We start from the raw sequence: 15,789 nt of genomic DNA, 5'->3' as shown, positions 1-15,789 counted from the left end.
ACCAAATCACAGGTCGTTATTGTGGACTCCTATTTTATACGTTGTGTACATTCTACAGCAGCTAGCATCGTAAGCAAGCCAAGAACTAGGCTTTGCCGTTGCACACTTGGTACTGCAGCGTCTTTTTGTGGCCCTCGACCATATTTACCATCTGTGACCTGCACAGCGAACATAAAACAACAACAGATCAGTACGCCAGTTGGCCTTGAAGTTGAAGTCCATGCCTGTCGCCGAGCGCAAGAACCTGGGGTGACCCGCACTTGGTCCTGAAATTATCGCCTTAGCAAATGGCTTTATTAGATGAGGCACCAGCTCCCTGCGTGCTTTACCTCAGTCGCATAAACTTCGTCGTCCTGGGCGTGTTGGTCGTGTTCGGCTTCCTGTACTATGTCTCGGTATTTTGCGTGGTAAGCAACAGAAGTCAGCCGCGGGCGTGCGGGAGGGGAGCACGGCAACGAGGAGTGTGACGGGCCCGTGCCATAGCAAACGCGCCATACCGTCGAGGGTTTGCGTCCGGGTACAAACTCGCCGGCAACCAGGCACGGTCTCACCAGTCACACCGTCTTCCGCCCCCGACTCCATTGCCACGGTCAAACCCCGCCTGACCGGCCCGCTATCCGGCGCTGCCCCTGCTCCACCTTCCCCCACCCCTCCCTCCACGCCGCCTTCTCCCCTCCACCTCCGCACAGATCGTGCCGTGGCTCAGCTACAGCGTCCCCGGCATCACCAACATGGGGCTACTCACACTGACCACGGGGCTGTCGCTGTACTGCTACATCTTCTGCGTGCTGCTGGACGCGGGCAGGCGAGTTCGGGGAGGCGAGCGCGGGGGCGGGCGAGCGATTGGGTTCGGACCGGCGGGCGGGCGCGTGTGTGGAGGAGGAGTACGGGCACAGGCGGAAGGGGGGCCCTGCAAGGAGTACCGCAGCGGTGCCGGGCACACAGACATGACCAAGCGTTGATTGCTTGCAACCCGGACTCTGGGGGTACTGGATGGCGATCTGGCTTTGGAGGTACCGTACCGATAGTGCCCTTGGCTAGTCGCCTGGCCCAAACAAGGGTGTGTGGCCCTGGCGGCTGGCGTGTGTGTGTTTGCGCCCGCAGGCCGCCCGCCGACTACCAGCCCGATCAGGAGCGGTCCAGTGTGCTGGAGGTTAAGCGCAAGGTGCGGGATCATGCGTTACGCGTGTGCCCGTGCGGCCGTGCGGCGTGTACGGCAACCACGGCAGTCTGTGCGGGATGGAGTTCTGAGGGCCGAGCGGTGGGAGGTGTGTGTGGTGGGTGCGTTTCGTGTGCGGTGCCGCGTGCCGCGGGCGTGCAGCGTGCGAGCGCCTGACTGTTTTGCTTGACCCACATGGCACGCAGGACGGCGCACCGCGGTTCTGCCAAAAATGCAATCACTACAAGCCGCCGCGGAGCCACCACTGCCGCAAATGCCAGCGCTGCGTGCTTAGAATGGTGGGGCCCGCCTCCACAGCTGCATTAAATTAAGGCATGGATACCGGTATAACAGATGAAACCGCGGTGTTGTCGGTTTGGCTGGCGCCCGGAAGTCATGAGCTCAGCCCACAATGCTGTGCCGGTCCCGCACAGGACCACCACTGTCCGTGGACCAACAACTGCATAGGGCACGCCAACTACAGGGCGTTCTTCTTGTTCCTCATATGTGAGTCGCAATATGTAGCAATGCAGATGTCAGCCCGCTGCGGTGATAGCGGGTGTTTAAACCTCAACGACAGGCAAGGGCGTCCGCAGCCAACAGCTTCTGACCCTTCAAACACCGATTACGCACCTGCCTCACCCCCGCACCTGCTTCATAACTGCCTCACGTGCGCACACCTGCTGCCTCATCCTGTACCGTTTTCCCAATCATCTTTGCAACCCCACCCTCTCTCTCCTCCTCACTCTTGTGCATTGGGTTCGGTTAAGCTTGGGCTTGTATCAACACCCCCTCCCGGCCTCACCCCCAGACGTGAACGCGGCGTTGATGCACGTGGTGGGGCTGCTGGCGGCGCACGGGCTGCACATCCTGCAGACCAGCCACGCCAACCGCGTGCTGCGCACCGGGCCGCAGGCCAAGCCCGTGCAGCTGGCAGGCGGGTGGATCGAGAGCGTGTGGCTGTGGGCGGTGCTGCAGGTGCGCGGCGCAGGGGCGTGGGGGACGTGGGGCTGGCAGGGCGTGTTTGTGTGTGTGTGTGTGTGTGTGTGCCCGGCCCATGCAGGGAGGGGCACGTGGGCTGTTGGAAGGGCCTGCTTCGGCGGCGGCGGTGTGCAAGAGGTCTGCAGCTGAAGTATTAAAGGCACGGCAGTTGAAGCAGCTGCAGTTGCAGCTGCCAATGGGACTGTCGGCGGGACAGCGGCGGGCATCGAGGTGCACGGCTTGTAAACTCTCCAGCAAAGCATTACGGTACACTACTTACAGTATGCGGTGGCCAAGCCTCCCGTGCCGGCGCCCTCTCTGTTGTCGCTCAGGCTGTGGCCTTCATGGTGGCGCTGCCGCTCACCATCGGGCTGCTGCTGCTCTTGATCTGGCACGTGCAGCTCATCATGGTTAACAAGACCACCATCGAGTACCAAGAGGTGGGCGCGCGGGGTTGTGGGACTGGAGCCTGCGTGGCAGGGGGCTGCGTGGCTGAGGGCCCGCGTGTGCTCGGCCGCCCCTCCCCTCCACCGCAATCCGTGCACACACGTGCTCATGCGCGCGCACGCCCCCGTGCTACCGTGCATTACCGCCCACACGCAACCCTCGCTCGCTCGCCCGCTTTCCTCCGGCGCCCTACTCAGGGTGTGACCGCCAACGTCACCGCCGCCGCAAGCGGCATCGTGGTCGCAGCTGCCGCCAGCTTCCAGCACCCCTACGATCTAGGGCTGTATCAAAACATGATGACCATCTTCGGGAGCAACCCCGCGGCCTGGCTGCTGCCGCCGCTTAGGCCCACATCGGGTGGCACCAGCTACCCCACCAAGTGGGACGAAGGCCGGGCAGACGATGGCGAGCATGAAGCGCGGTTGTTGGGCTTTTAGTAAGCCAAGCTCCGGCCGCGCGAAGGGGCTGTGGCGGCGTTCGGTCGGCAAGGGGCGGTGCGGCGGTGCGCATGCGGCTGTGTGCAGGCGTGGGGGATGAAGGGAATGAGGTTGATGCGCGGCACGAGGCGGGAGCGCAGCACTGCTAGCGCTCGTCTTCTGCCGTGTCTGGCTCGCGGCGTCGTGATGATGCGGTGAGCGACAATGGAGGTCAACAGGCTCGTGGGAGCCTGCAGTGCGGGCGCACTGTACGGTATGTAAGGAACAGGACAGAAATGGATTGCTTGCGTTTGCGATGGAAGGGGCAGCGGGCGGTAAGAGGGCGTTCCATCTGCGCGCGGCATGGAGGTTAGGTGGTGTCGCAGAAGCGACGGTACGGTAATGCAGTCACACACTCGCACTGCCGCCCGAAGTACCATCTGGTCGTAAGGCGCAGTACGACTTGCGGCATGGCGAGACGGGCCGCTCCCTGCACACGTGCGGCAGCAAGGATCCAGGCGGTCCCAGACCCTGCCTGTAGGACACATTCCGCCCAGGGCTCCCAGTCTTGCGGCCCAGGGCTCCCAGTCACGGGAATGTGCACGGAAGTTTCGGCACCCCCTCCTGTAACCGACACCGATTGCCTCTCCCTGCCGCGATAGCAAGCCCCGGTGGCCCGGTCCCACACCCAATGACCCCTCGACCAGGAAATGGTGGTGTTGAGAAACACCGAGTTTGTTGTTTTGGGGGTATGGGTGTACGAGGCCAGGCGTTTAGGCAGTCTCCTCGCCCTTGCCGCCCTTGGTCTTCTTGGGCAGCAGCACGGCGTGGATGTTGGGCAGCACACCGCCCGACGCGATGGTCACCTCGCCCAGCAGCTTGCCCAGCTCCTCGTCGTTGCGGATGGCCAGCTGGATGTGGCGAGGCACGATGCGGTTCTTTTTGTTGTCGCGGGCGGCGTTGCCGGCCAGCTCGAGCACCTCAGCAGTCAGGTACTCCAGCACGGCGGCCAGGTACACGGGCGCGCCGGCACCGATGCGCTCGGCGTACTTGCCCTTCTTCAGGTAGCGCGCAATGCGGCCCACAGGGAACTGCAGGCCGGCCTTGGCGCTGCGGCTCACGGCCTTCTTGCCAGAGGTCTTGCCCTTGCCGCGACCAGCCATTGTATCGAGTTGGGGGTTTTTGCAGAACGAGGTAAGAGGGATGTGAGTACGTGTTGAAAGCGCGGTAATTCTAAGCTAAGTGTCCCTCGTGTTTATATGTAGCTGGCCCAGAACCGAGGCGGCTCGGCCTGGCCACCGGTCAACGCGACGTGGCGGTTGGGTCAAACAACCGCTCGCCTCGCCCTGGCCACCCATCGCGCTCTCAAATAGCCTTCGCTTCCACTGCTGACTACCGCAATACAGAACTCTCTTTCGCAGCTCGATACCAGCAATCACTACCATGGCCCCCAAGAAGGACGAGAAGCCCGTGACCGCCGAGGCTGGCGCCGAGGCCCCTGCCAAGGCTGAGGCCAAGCCCAAGGCCGAGAAGGCCGCCAAGAAGGCCAAGAAGGAGCCCTCCAAGAAGGCTGCTAAGGAGCCCAAGGGCGATGGCGAGAAGAAGGACAAGAAGAAGAAGAAGAGCGCTGTGGAGACCTACAAGCTGTACATCTACAAGGTGCTCAAGCAGGTGCACCCCGACACCGGCATCAGCAGCAAGGCCATGTCCATCATGAACAGCTTCATCAACGACATCTTTGAGAAGGTGGCCACCGAGGCCTCCAAGCTGAGTCGCTACAACAAGAAGCCCACTGTGACCTCCCGCGAGATTCAGACCGCCGTGCGCCTGGTGCTGCCCGGCGAGCTGGCCAAGCACGCGGTGTCGGAGGGCACCAAGGCCGTGACCAAGTTCACCTCGGGCTAAATGCGCTCAGAGGCTGGACCGTGTCTTCCACTCTTACAACAAACTCGGTGTTTCTCAACACCACCATGGCGCGGAGGATGGGACTTGGGGATTTGAGGGTTTGGGGCGGGTGGAAACTGCAAGGCATACGGTACCTCTCCGGGGTGGGGTGGGGTGGGATGATACCGAGGGGGCAACCAATCAAGACGTACTCCTGGTTGTGGTGGGTTCCTGAACTATCATGCCCGGGGAGCGGGTAGTAGAGGTCAGCAGCTGCACCGTGCGAATCCCAGCCTTCCGCTGTAATCAGACCTGAGTGAAGGGTTTTGGTCTGTTGGGTGGATGACGGTAGCCATATGCAACGGGTACGCCCCCGCGGCCTTGGCAGCACACTTGCCTACCTGCATGGGCGGATAGACCCGAATGTGCACGGTTCGATAGCCAGGGCCCTGATGGGAGCCACGTTAATCATCTGAGGCTTTTGGGCAGCTAGCCTGGGGCCGTGGGCATGTGTTGGCGGTGCACGGTGGCGAAGGTCCGGCGCGGTGCTTGGTGCATTTCACTCGCGCGGCTGGCACGGGGCGTTGGGGTGTTGGATGGGGGCAGGGCGGAATTGTACTGGTTGGGGTGGGTTGGAGGACGTAGGTAGGTGGAGGGGGCTGCAGTGCTGGGCACAAAAAGCCTGCTCCTTGCACTGGCGTTCTGAAGCGGTAAGCACGAGCAAGGCAAAATACGAAATGACGGTGGGCTGGTCTGGCTGTGATTGAGCAGGGCAACATGTGTGGGAAGACCTGTCGGCTCTGACGGCACTGACCAGGGCGCACTATCCCTTATGCCTGCTGACTACTCCGACTGCACATGTGCGGTGCTGTAGGACTGAAGCCTGAAGGTCCGGTCCTGAGCCCACATCCATGTGCCCTATGTGTGTCCAGAACCCACGCCCCCCTGGGACTCATGCCAAACCCTCTTAACCGCTGCGCCACCAATTCCGAAACGGTAATCAACCACATACTACCACATGTGTCCCAGGCTTTGCACTGGCGCATATCGAGAACGCTTGTAAGACGAAGGCGGTATTGCGTCAGGTGCATGTGTGTGTATTGGCGTTGCGCTGTTGCATAGTGGGCTAGTGGCACCGTCGCATCGGAACCGGCACCAGCAGTGGGCTAGTGGCACCGGCACCAGTGGGTTGTTACGCTGGCACCGTCACACACTACAATCATATGAAGCATTTAGTGCAGACGCCAATAGACACCGTTGCTTGTGCAAGGTGGTGTTGAGAAACACCGAGTTTTTTTGGGGGGAAGAGCAGCCCAGTCGGCAGCACGCTTACGCGCGCTCGCCACGGATGCGGCGGGCCAGCTGGATGTCCTTGGGCATGATCGTGACACGCTTGGCGTGGATGGCGCACAGGTTGGTATCCTCGAACAGGCCCACCAGGTAGGCCTCAGCGGCCTCCTGCAGCGCCAGCACGGCCTGGCTCTGGAAGCGCAGGTCGGTCTTGAAGTCCTGGGCAATCTCACGCACCAGGCGCTGGAACGGCAGCTTGCGGATCAGCAGCTCAGTGGACTTCTGGTACTTGCGGATCTCGCGCAGCGCCACGGTACCGGGGCGGTAGCGATGGGGCTTCTTCACACCGCCGGTGGCGGGGGTCTTGCGAGCGGCCTTGGTGGCCAGCTGCTTGCGGGGCGCCTTGCCGCCGGTGGACTTACGGGCAGTCTGCTTGGTGCGGGCCATTTTTGCTGAGATAGTCTTGCGAAAAGAAGTACTAGTCTAATGGAATGCAGCTCCAGCTATTTGTACCACAGAGGGCGACCGATGCATGGGGCCCGGGCTGGCACAGGTGAGGCGGTGGAGTCAACGCTCCGGTCAACGCTCAGACTGGCCAACCACCAAAGTCGTTGCCCCAGGCCCGGCACCCAATAAATGGCTCTGCATTTCACATAACAGTTATCTCACAGCTTTCTTCCTCCTTTCACCTTCCTCAACTCATCTGAAAATGTCTGGACGCGGCAAGGGCGGCAAGGGCCTGGGCAAGGGCGGTGCCAAGCGCCACCGCAAGGTGCTTCGCGATAACATTCAGGGCATCACCAAGCCCGCTATCCGCCGTCTGGCTCGCCGTGGCGGTGTGAAGCGTATCAGCGGCCTGATCTACGAGGAGACTCGCACGGTGCTCAAGACCTTCCTGGAGAACGTCATCCGCGACTCGGTCACCTACACCGAGCACGCTCGCCGCAAGACCGTGACCGCCATGGACGTGGTGTACGCCCTGAAGCGCCAGGGCCGCACCCTGTACGGCTTCGGTGGTTAAGCGGCTTTTGTGGCGACTGCTGTGAGGGGGAACAAGGCACGTATCCACGCTGTCTTGCCCCTCGCACCTGGCTGTCAACCTCTTCATCCAAAACTCGGTGTTTCTCAACACCACCCTGACACATGGTTGCGTCTTCCTGGTGGGCTCATTCGGAGAGCACTATGATTTTGAAAGCACCTGCTTCGGGCCAGCTGGGAATTATGGGTAAAGGCGCAGGCGCGTTCGGGGGCTCGCACGGGCTCGCTTCACCATGGGCGGGGCTCAGCGTCCAGACGTCCGGTACTCATGAAGCCCATTGCATTGCGCTGGCGCACCTCAAAAAGCGACAACAGTCTGCAGGTGCTGCTTTGCAGCCGTGGATGCTCTCCTGCAGTGCAGCGCTGCGTGGATGGTGGTTGGCAGCTGTGCATGGGCGTGCCGTCGTGTGGGGCGAGACCTGGAGTGCAGCGGCATGGCGGTGTGAGACGTGGCGTGCAACGTAACAGAGTCTTTTCGCGCGTGCGTGTCTGCGTGTACATCTAATGCTTTACGCACCAGTCCAGCCAGCGTTGGTATCAGTACTACTGCGCCGCTGTGGGTGGGCACTGGGGTTGAGGGATGGCTGCCAGAATTGGCGCCAGGACAACAGAACGAAGGCGCCGGGCTGGACTGCACATGCAAGCGGGTGCCGGGTGGTGGCAGAGCTCCTGAAAGCAACAGTGGCATTAACAACCAAACGAAGGCGCCTTGACGCCTTGTGCGCACAGTCGGTTTTGAATTTCGGTATCTCCGCGCCTACCCCGTCCTTGCGCCAGTCACTAGCCAGCAGTACCAGCATTGCCTGATGCCGCACCGCACGCGCACAATCCGATACCGCACCGCACCGTACCGCACCACACTGAATTGTACCGCACGAGCACCCCACCATCCTCAGGCCTCAGTCTCCACGTGCACACGCCACGCCCGGGGTCCGCGCCGGGCTAGACAGCTGCAACTCCTCACCAGCACTCCTCATTGCTTACCATTAGTGTAAACGGTCCACGCACGGACAACATAAGCGCCCGCCCGCTCTGCCACGCCACCTTGCGCCGTATGCCACGCACCCGAATGAAACCGCCTAGCTCACGCCTGCTACTGCTGCTTCTGCTGCTTCTGCTGCTGCTGCTTCTGCTGCTGCTGCGGCCTCTGCCCGACAAGCAGCGCTGCCGCCGCGTCCAGAGCTGCGTCCAGCACCGACACCTCCACAGGCACGCCGTGCCCCGCCCCGTGCGCCATCACCTGCCGCTGCTGCCGCCACAGCCGCGCAGCCACATCGCTCGGCGCGTGCGTCACCACGCCGCCAAAACGCAGCCAGCGGCTCTTGGCACGCACCGCCGCCCAGTCGCCCGCCGCCGCGCTCTCCAGCACCCCGGCCAGGTGGGTGGACAAGGCCGGGCCGTCGCCGCCGCCGCCCCAAACCCGCAGGAGCTCGCAAATGCGCCGCACGTCAACCACCGCGTCCGCCGTGTCCGCATAGTTCGGAGTAGCAGCTGAGGCGGCGGCGGGTGCGGCGGTGGCGGGAGCAGGCTGAGAAGCCGCGGCACCGCTACTGCCACTGCTGCTACTGCGGCAGGCGTCTCGGGTGCTGCTGCCACCACCGACCCATTGAGCCGTGGCAAGCGGGGTGTGTGGGTTCAAGGCCGGGGCCGCAACCTCGCTGCCATCGCCCATCATATGCAGGGGCCCAGCGGGCGGCGGTGCCACTGCTGCAGCCGGCGCGCTGCTATTGATGTCACGGACGGTTCTGTCGTCGTCCACAACACCGCACAGCAGGTTGGCATCAGGCTTTTCAACAGTACCACCCGCAGCAGCAGCAGCAGCCGCTGCAGTGGCCGCGCCCTCAGCGGAACCTGCAGCGGCACCCTCGGCGCCGCCCCGCTGACCGGCTGATCCCACCGCTGGCACTGTCGCCGCCGGCTGCTGCTGCTGCACATGCTGCTGCTCTGGCGGCGGCAGCAGCGACCGCGACGGCGCCGGCTGCAGCAGCCGCAGGGGCGCCAGCTGCAGCAGCGCAATCATCGCACGCACAACCTCCGGCAGGACGAAAGAATTCAACGAGCCCACGGCTCCGACCCACCGGCACCTTAGCCGCTCACTTGCTTCGTTGCTGTTGGCTGCAGCGATGGCAGCCTGTTGTGACGCACCGGCCTTGGCGCTCGCTGCTGCAGATGCTGCTGCCGCCGCCGGCCCAGCAGCTGCTGCCGGCACCGCTGCTGTCTCACGGCTGTTGTCGCGGGCGTGTCCAACCAAGTCGCAAAGCGCGCCAAGCAGTGCGGGCAGGTTAATGTCGCACCACAGCAGCCGCTCCCAGCAGCAGCACTCCCCACGCCGCCAGCCTCCCTCCCCGTCTGTTCCCGCACGTTGTTGTTGCTGCTGCTCCCGTACCTCCCACTCCTCCTCGCCCTCCGCACCAGCAGCAGCAGCAGCAGCAGCCGCAGGCGAAGCCGCTGCAAAGGTCACATCCTCGACGGGCGCCCCAGATGCGGCCGCGGCAGCAGCAGCAGCAGTCCGCAGCAACAGCGGCACCCACCGCAGCACAGCTGCCGGCGATTTCACGCGGTTCCACAGGTGGCCAGCGACAGCCGAGGGCACCGCATCAGACCCGGCCGCCTGACTCGCATTTAGTCCCCAAGCTACAGCGCGCAGTGAAGTGGAAGCAGCCGGCAGTAGCTGCGTCGCCACAACCCGCGCCGCCGCCGCCACCCGCGCTGCTACAGCCGCCTCATTGCCCAGCTGGAGCCCCGCCAGCGGCGATGACGCAGGCCCTGACGTGCTGCTGCTGCCGCTGCTGGTGCTGGTGCTACTGCTGGTGCTACTGCCGGTGGCGGTTGCATTGCTGCTGGCGCTGCTGCCACTTCTGCTACTGCCATGGGTGCTGGGCGCCAGCAGCAGCCCTGAGGTCAGCAGCGCCTTTGCCAGGCTTCCAGTGGCGCACCAGCTGCTCCCGTGAACGCAAAGGTCCATGGATTCCCACAGCAGCGACGCTGCCGAAGGCACGTCGAACGGGGGTGCCCCAGCAGCGCGAGATGCCCCCTCCATAGCGGCCGCCGAGCCACCCCGGCCTGTCGGCTGCTGCCCCTGCCTCCCCGTCTGCTGCGCCCGCTGCTGTCCCTGCTGGTGTTTCTGCCGCCGATGCCGCCGGGCTACCGCCCCTCCTACCGCCTCCGTCACTGCTGCCCGGAACAGCTCCACACGCCGCCGGGCCACATCCCTCACCTCCTGCACAAACGCACGTGCCTCGGCCGGCGGCCCGAACACAAGCAGCTGCGACCAGACCGCCGCCTTGGCTGCGTCGGTACCAAAGCCATAGTTGAGGGGCTCCAAGGGATAGAAGCGGTCCATGAACGCTGACGTGCGCACCAGCCGCCCCACCACGGGCAGGTAGCCGGCGACCAGGGCCGCGGCCACGTCGGGGCAGGGCCGCAGCCGCAGTGGCGGCAGCACCGTCCGCGCAGCAGCCTCTCCTGCTGTACGGCATTGCGTGATGGACACATACACACACACATTACTCAGAGCAGGGGCGTGTGCGGACACACGGTTGCGGGTGGACCAGGATGCATCGGATGGGGCAGACGCATGGACAAGCCGTGCAAGGCCTCTCCACCTGGGCTATTGTACACTTGCACTTACAGCGCAGTGCACACCTGAATGCATGACAGCCACAATGCATGCAGCAACTTCAACAGCCGCTGCCGCGGCCGAGCTCTTTGCTTGCCATCCTCGCTAGGTTTGCCAGCAAACCGGCCCCCTCACCCGCAATGCCCGAGCTGTCCGCGGGCATGCCGGTCGAGCCGCTCGTGTCCAGCAGCAGCAATCCGCGGCAATCGAACCAGGCATCACTCACTTCAGACGACGCCCCCCCTTCTGCCAACGGCCCGCTGAGTCGGGGGCTGGTCGCCCAGCCGCCTCCGCCAACGCCTCCGTCGCCGCCGTCACCACTGCCGCCACCACTGCCCCTGCCGCCGCTGCCGCTTCCCTCTTGAGCTCCCCCGTAGTCCACGTCAAACAGCCCCGCCCAGCCCAGCGCCGCCTGCCACCAGGACAGCAGGTCCCGCTGCACGGGCGCCGGAGGGTACGGCACGCCGCCGTGACCTCCACTGCTAATGCCTGTGCTACTGCCGGCGCCGTCAGTGCTACTGCCGCCGCCGTCTCCGCAGATACCAGCAGTGCTACTGCCGTTCACCACGGCGATATCATCAGGCCGGGGCAGCCAAACAGCCGATGTGTCCTGCCACGCCGCCCGCGCCAGCTTCAGGCCGGTTGTGATGAGCGTCGTGCGGGACACACCCACAAGCTCCAGACGCCGCCGCTGCAGCTGCGGCATGCCTCGCCATCGCTCCTCCTCTGCACCAAACCCGGCTTGCAAGCCGCACTCACCACGGGCAGTAGCAGCTGCACTAGCAGCAGTAGCAGTAGCAGTGCGGCGCCCTGCCACCGCCGCCAGCGCCAGCTCTTGCGCGCCCCACAGCAGCTGGCGGTGCTCGGGCGCCGTCGCCGTCGCCTGAGCCATGCAGCCAGCCGCCGCCGCCGCCAGCCGCATGCCGACCTCGAAGGCGACGCCGCAGTGCAGCAGCGGGCAGCTGCGAGCAGCCGCCAGCCGCCGAGACAGCTCCTCCGCCGCCGCCGCCGCCGCCGCCATGGCGCTGCACGGCGGGCCGCCGCTTGCGCCGCTGCCGCTGGCGGTAGCAGCCGCCGACTGCTGCTGCTCCTGCGGCTGTGGCTGCGGCTGCCCCTCTGCCGGCCCTGACGCGCGCGCGTACGCGGCCCGCAGGCAGCTTGGCTGCGTCTGGCACAGGCGCAGCTGCTCCTGCGGCGGCAGGCGGCTGTAGGGCATGTCGGCGTCACCGTCCTTGACACGCTGGGGGTGCGCCAGCAGCCACTGCCACCCAGCTGCAAGAGAGTCCCGCCACACCTCCGCCGCAGACTGCGCCAGCCTGACATCAATGGCGACCGCGGCTTGTTCCGGCGGCGCGGCGATGCTGGCAGTAGCGGCAGTAGCAGCACTGCTGCTGCCTGATGCGCCCCTGCTGTTGCCGCCCCCGCTGCTGCCACTGCCACCGCCGCCGTGCCGCCGCCTCTGCTGCTGCAGCAGCTGGCGCAGGCCTGGCGGCGGCTGCAGCATGCGGCTGCCGGGGCCTAGCAGCGGCAGTAGCGCCCCGCTACACGCCCCCGCGCCTCTCAACTCGGAGTCATCGTCAGAATCCGCTGCCCGCCGGCCCGCGTCCGCAGCCGCCGCTGCCCCTGAACCCGAGCCTACGCCGCCGCCGCTCCCGCCCCCACAGCCGCTTCCGCCGCCGCCGCCAAACCACGGCGGCGCCACAGCCCTAGCCACGGCCGCAGCCACCGGGCCGCACCGCAAGCCGTACGCGCCGCCGCCGTCAATCGCCGCACACGTGTGTACGGCGTGCGCCGCCAGTGCGTACGACAGCGCGGGGCACGCCGCCACTACGTGCAGAAGCTCCGTTGACTGCGGCGCTAAATTCTTCAGGAACCTCGTGTGCCTTGACAGCCTGTTGGTGAAGTTCTTCATCGCCTGCGCGAGCGAGCCCGCCTGCTGCAGCGCCGCCGGTGCCGTGGCACCCCCGCCGCCGCTGCCGCCGCCGCCTGCTACAGCCACCGACGCCCCCAGCAGTGTGCGGCTGTAGCAGTCGAGTAGCTTGAGCCCAAAGGCGGGGTCGGAGAGGGATTCGACAACTGCCTGCCGTTCGAAATAGGAGTTTAAGCACCAGTCTACGCAACCAAGCAGGTCATGTGCGATGTCCAACCAGCGCCACACCACTGTCCAGCCGCTGTTTCCCAGCCTCACGCGCCGCTGCGGTGCCACCGGCGTTGGCCGCGGCGGCTGCTCCTCTTGCCGCTGCAGCTGCAGCTGCAGGGCCGGCGGCGGCGGCGGCAGCGGCAGCGCCGGCTCCAGTGCCTGGCTGCAGCGTGCCAGGGCTGCGCACATCACGTCTATGCAGCGGCAGCGCGCCAACAGCGTCACCACGTGCGCCTTCTCAAGCCGCGGGGGCCCGCCGCCGCCGCCAGCGTCGCCGCCGCTGCCGCTACCACCGCTGCTACCCCGATCGCTGGATAGCGTCGCCACGCCGTGCACGCCGTAGGTAAACAATGCACTGCACAGCTCGCGGGTCACGTCATGGGCGGCGGCTTGCAGGGCATCATCGTCCGTACCCAGAGCCGACCTGGCGGGCGCGGCGGGCTGCTGCGGAGGAAGCGGCGGCGACAGCGAAGGCGTCGAAGGCAGCGCGTGGGTCGTAACGACGCCGCCATTGCTATTGCCGCCGTCGGAGGAGGTGGCGCTAGCTGTGATGATGAAGGGCGGCTGTGCCGGCACCGCCAGCCTGAGGCACCAGCCCAACAGCGCCATCAGCCCCTGCAGCCGGCCACACAGGTGGGCCTCCGTGAAGATGTCGGGAGTGGTGCGGCTGGGGTCGGCTAACACGACCTCCCTGATCGCGACCAGGTCGACCGCCGCCGCCGCCAGATCCGCCGCCCTCGGCAGCTGCAGCGCTGGGAGCCCGCCGCCGCCGCCTGCTGCTACTGCTGCTACTACTGCTGCTGTTTTGCGGCTGCCGCTTCCGGCCCTGTTGCCGGAGCCCCGCGCATTCATGGCCACGGTCGCGGCCTGCGAGCTGCCGCGCCCCGCGCTGTTGCTGCTTCCGCTGACGGCATCTCCATGGCTATTATCTCTGCTAGCGCGCTGCCGCAGTGGCTGGCACTGCAGCAGCAACGCCTGATGCACACGGCAGCCCAGCGCGCAGACCCGCGCCACCCGCTCCTCGTGGCTCGCCTCGGCTTGCTGCCGCTGCTGCTGCGAGGTGGAGCAGCTGCTGCCGCTGCCGGTGAAGACACGGTTGACGCGCGGTGGCATTGAGGCGGCGTCGAGACGAAGTGGCGTTTAACCCGCGCTCGCAGCCGCCGCGGTCACTGTCCTTGTTCGTTGTGCATTCTGGCCGGCGGTAGCCATGTAGGTATTATGCTGACGCCTTGCCCTTTCTACCGTACAGGGCTTTAGGCGCGACCGGCCTCGAGCGAAGGACCTCGCGGTTTGCAACTCCCCGCCATTGAGCTTGTTGGTCAAGCTCCCTCTCTGTAGCGTGCCCAAGAGAGAGCTCAATGCCCCAAATGTGCTATTCCCGCTCGCTGGTGTCTGGCAGAGTGCGGTTAATGGCACCGCAAACCCGCCAGCATCCCTGGGCCTAGGTTCGTGCCCGGCGGCTGTCTCCTCGGCCCGTGCCTCGCCCGGCAACACCCGGCAACAGCTGCAAGTCTGCATCTCCTCACCAGCAATCCTCATCGCTCCTCAATTCCTGAAGCGGTCCACGCGTGGACAGCATAAGCGCCCGCCCGCTCTGCCACGCCACCTTGCGCCGTTTGCCACGCACCCGAATGAAGCCGCCTAGCTCACGCCTGCTACTGCTGCTGCTTCTAATGCTGGCGATGACGAAGGCCCTGACGTGTTGCTGCTGCCGTTGCTGCGGCTACTGCCGTTGACACCTGGCGGTACATTTTTCACGCCGGTAGCTGTCAAGGCGTGGGCATGAGCAGTGCGGGCACCAGCCACAGCGCTGGGGGGCGGCAGCGGCAGCTGCGGCCGTAAGCGGCGGCCCCCCCCCCGGCGAAAAGCGCCGCAGCCTCAGCCATCCCGGTGTGTGGCGGTGATGGCGGCAGGGTCCGGGATGACAGCGGCGGCAGGCATGGGGGCAGCGGCAGGGGCCGGGATGATGATGGTGACGGCAGCGCAGGCGACGGTGGCGGCGGTGGCCGGGGTGATGGCGTCGCTGCTGTGTGGGGTGGTGCAGCGGACGTCGGAGCTGCTGGCCATGCCCGTCCATGTAACTGCTTCGTAGCTCGTATACATCAGCTGCATGCGGCTCCCTCACTCGGGGCGCGGCGGGGGCAGGCTCCTTTCTACCAGCCTGCGGCAAGCAGCATGCAGCCACGTCCGTGGGTGACGTGGGCATCAACCAACAGGCGGCAGGTCCACACCATCGTGGTAAAGGGCGTGGCGGGCCGCCGCATCTGGACATGCAAGTATGCGGCTTGCACGCGGAGCCGCTGGCGGAGCGCTGGCGCCTGGGCGGCCCACTGGGCCTCTGCCCCAAGCGCGCCCTGCCTGGCGCAACCACCACGGTAGCCCATCCCCACCGCTCTACAGCCTTTCACTCCGCCGCTGCCCGTCCCCCTGCCCCTCCCCATGCGGCATTCCCCTTTCCTTCTCTCCCCCCATCTTTCTCACCTGAGTGCCGCGTAGGCTGCATCCATGTCCTGACGCATGCCGCGCAAGTCGCCTGCCACCGCTCGGCCTGCGCCCGTCAGCTGGCCCAGCACCTCCACCAGCGCCGTGTTGCATACGCCCAGCCGCGCGCGCGCAGAGCGCAGCTTCTCCAGCCTGTCACACACATACAGATGCAAGCATGATCACCATGTAGACACAGGACTGGTTCGAGCAAGCGTTGCGGATTTACGTTTCAATTTGCTCGCGGCGGATGGCCTCATGGGTCTGGGAGAGCTCCTGCTGTGACATTTCTGGGTATCACTCGCTACAGAAGCAGTAGCATCATCGAGCGAGG

The 15,789-nt window shown here is 65.3% G+C and overlaps 7 protein-coding genes across 8 annotated transcripts; 3 read left to right on the top strand and 4 right to left on the bottom strand.

Moving 5' to 3' along the window:
- Positions 1-48: 48 nt before the first annotated feature.
- On the top strand, positions 49-3,645 carry CHLRE_06g277000v5 (uncharacterized protein). Its single transcript, XM_001690635.2, has 8 exons — positions 49-407; positions 690-805; positions 1,105-1,165; positions 1,366-1,458; positions 1,594-1,666; positions 1,971-2,137; positions 2,473-2,580; positions 2,785-3,645. The coding sequence occupies exons 1-8, from the start codon at positions 288-290 to the stop codon at positions 3,022-3,024; spliced, it is 978 nt and encodes a 325-aa protein (XP_001690687.2). The 5' UTR covers positions 49-287; the 3' UTR covers positions 3,025-3,645.
- Positions 3,646-3,752: 107 nt separating this feature from the next.
- Positions 3,753-4,234, bottom strand: CHLRE_06g276950v5 (uncharacterized protein). Its single transcript, XM_001690620.2, has one exon. The coding sequence runs from the start codon at positions 4,164-4,166 to the stop codon at positions 3,777-3,779; it is 390 nt and encodes a 129-aa protein (XP_001690672.1). The 5' UTR covers positions 4,167-4,234; the 3' UTR covers positions 3,753-3,776.
- A 170-nt stretch (positions 4,235-4,404) lies between these two features.
- Positions 4,405-5,962, top strand: CHLRE_06g276900v5 (uncharacterized protein). The gene has a single exon (XM_043063028.1). It carries the CDS (start codon positions 4,447-4,449, stop codon positions 4,906-4,908), a length of 462 nt encoding a protein of 153 aa, XP_042923734.1. The 5' UTR covers positions 4,405-4,446; the 3' UTR covers positions 4,909-5,962.
- A 40-nt stretch (positions 5,963-6,002) lies between these two features.
- Positions 6,003-6,654, bottom strand: CHLRE_06g276850v5 (uncharacterized protein). Its single transcript, XM_001690619.2, has one exon. It carries the CDS (start codon positions 6,622-6,624, stop codon positions 6,217-6,219), a length of 408 nt encoding a protein of 135 aa, XP_001690671.1. The 5' UTR covers positions 6,625-6,654; the 3' UTR covers positions 6,003-6,216.
- Positions 6,655-6,784: 130 nt separating this feature from the next.
- Positions 6,785-7,730, top strand: CHLRE_06g276800v5 (uncharacterized protein). Its single transcript, XM_043063027.1, has one exon. The coding sequence runs from the start codon at positions 6,887-6,889 to the stop codon at positions 7,196-7,198; it is 312 nt and encodes a 103-aa protein (XP_042923733.1). The 5' UTR covers positions 6,785-6,886; the 3' UTR covers positions 7,199-7,730.
- A 158-nt stretch (positions 7,731-7,888) lies between these two features.
- CHLRE_06g276759v5 (uncharacterized protein) lies at positions 7,889-14,184 on the bottom strand. 2 transcript variants are annotated; one of them, XM_043063025.1, is made up of 2 exons: positions 10,970-14,184; positions 7,889-10,683 (listed from the first exon to the last, which is right to left on the bottom strand). In XM_043063025.1, exons 1-2 carry the CDS (start codon positions 14,085-14,087, stop codon positions 8,309-8,311), a joined length of 5,493 nt encoding a protein of 1,830 aa, XP_042923732.1. In that variant the 5' UTR covers positions 14,088-14,184; the 3' UTR covers positions 7,889-8,308. The 2 variants fall into 2 exon arrangements, with proteins under 2 accessions (XP_042923732.1, XP_042923731.1); XM_043063026.1 differs by having other exon boundaries at positions 7,889-10,680.
- A 58-nt stretch (positions 14,185-14,242) lies between these two features.
- Positions 14,243-15,775, bottom strand: CHLRE_06g276750v5 (uncharacterized protein). Its single transcript, XM_043063024.1, has 4 exons — positions 15,685-15,775; positions 15,456-15,608; positions 15,100-15,135; positions 14,243-15,000 (listed from the first exon to the last, which is right to left on the bottom strand). The coding sequence occupies exons 1-4, from the start codon at positions 15,741-15,743 to the stop codon at positions 14,853-14,855; spliced, it is 396 nt and encodes a 131-aa protein (XP_042923730.1). The 5' UTR covers positions 15,744-15,775; the 3' UTR covers positions 14,243-14,852.
- Positions 15,776-15,789: the final 14 nt, after the last annotated feature.

Source organism: Chlamydomonas reinhardtii, chromosome 6, assembly GCF_000002595.2.
Source record: "Chlamydomonas reinhardtii strain CC-503 cw92 mt+ chromosome 6, whole genome shotgun sequence".
NCBI lineage: Eukaryota > Viridiplantae > Chlorophyta > Chlorophyceae > Chlamydomonadales > Chlamydomonadaceae > Chlamydomonas > Chlamydomonas reinhardtii.
This window is presented reverse-complemented; position numbering and strand designations above follow the sequence as displayed.

Coding starts and splice junctions, on each gene's coding strand:
- CHLRE_06g276900v5 (XM_043063028.1), top strand. CDS start 4,447: ATGGCCCCCAAGAAGGACGAGAAGCCCGTGACCGCCGAGGCTGGCGCC.
- CHLRE_06g276750v5 (XM_043063024.1), bottom strand. CDS start 15,743: ATGTCACAGCAGGAGCTCTCCCAGACCCATGAGGCCATCCGCCGCGAG. Junction 15,609..15,684: donor CGCCGCGAGCAAATTGAAAC/GTAAATCCGCAA, acceptor TGTGTGTGACAG/GCTGGAGAAGCTGCGCTCTG. Junction 15,136..15,455: donor GCAGCCTACGCGGCACTCAG/GTGAGAAAGATG, acceptor TGCTTGCCGCAG/GCTGGTAGAAAGGAGCCTGC.
- CHLRE_06g276759v5 (XM_043063025.1), bottom strand. CDS start 14,087: ATGCCACCGCGCGTCAACCGTGTCTTCACCGGCAGCGGCAGCAGCTGC. Junction 10,684..10,969: donor GGACAGCTCGGGCATTGCGG/GTGAGGGGGCCG, acceptor AATGCCGTACAG/CAGGAGAGGCTGCTGCGCGG.
- CHLRE_06g276800v5 (XM_043063027.1), top strand. CDS start 6,887: ATGTCTGGACGCGGCAAGGGCGGCAAGGGCCTGGGCAAGGGCGGTGCC.
- CHLRE_06g276950v5 (XM_001690620.2), bottom strand. CDS start 4,166: ATGGCTGGTCGCGGCAAGGGCAAGACCTCTGGCAAGAAGGCCGTGAGC.
- CHLRE_06g276850v5 (XM_001690619.2), bottom strand. CDS start 6,624: ATGGCCCGCACCAAGCAGACTGCCCGTAAGTCCACCGGCGGCAAGGCG.
- CHLRE_06g277000v5 (XM_001690635.2), top strand. CDS start 288: ATGGCTTTATTAGATGAGGCACCAGCTCCCTGCGTGCTTTACCTCAGT. Junction 408..689: donor ATGTCTCGGTATTTTGCGTG/GTAAGCAACAGA, acceptor ACCTCCGCACAG/ATCGTGCCGTGGCTCAGCTA. Junction 2,581..2,784: donor CCACCATCGAGTACCAAGAG/GTGGGCGCGCGG, acceptor CGCCCTACTCAG/GGTGTGACCGCCAACGTCAC.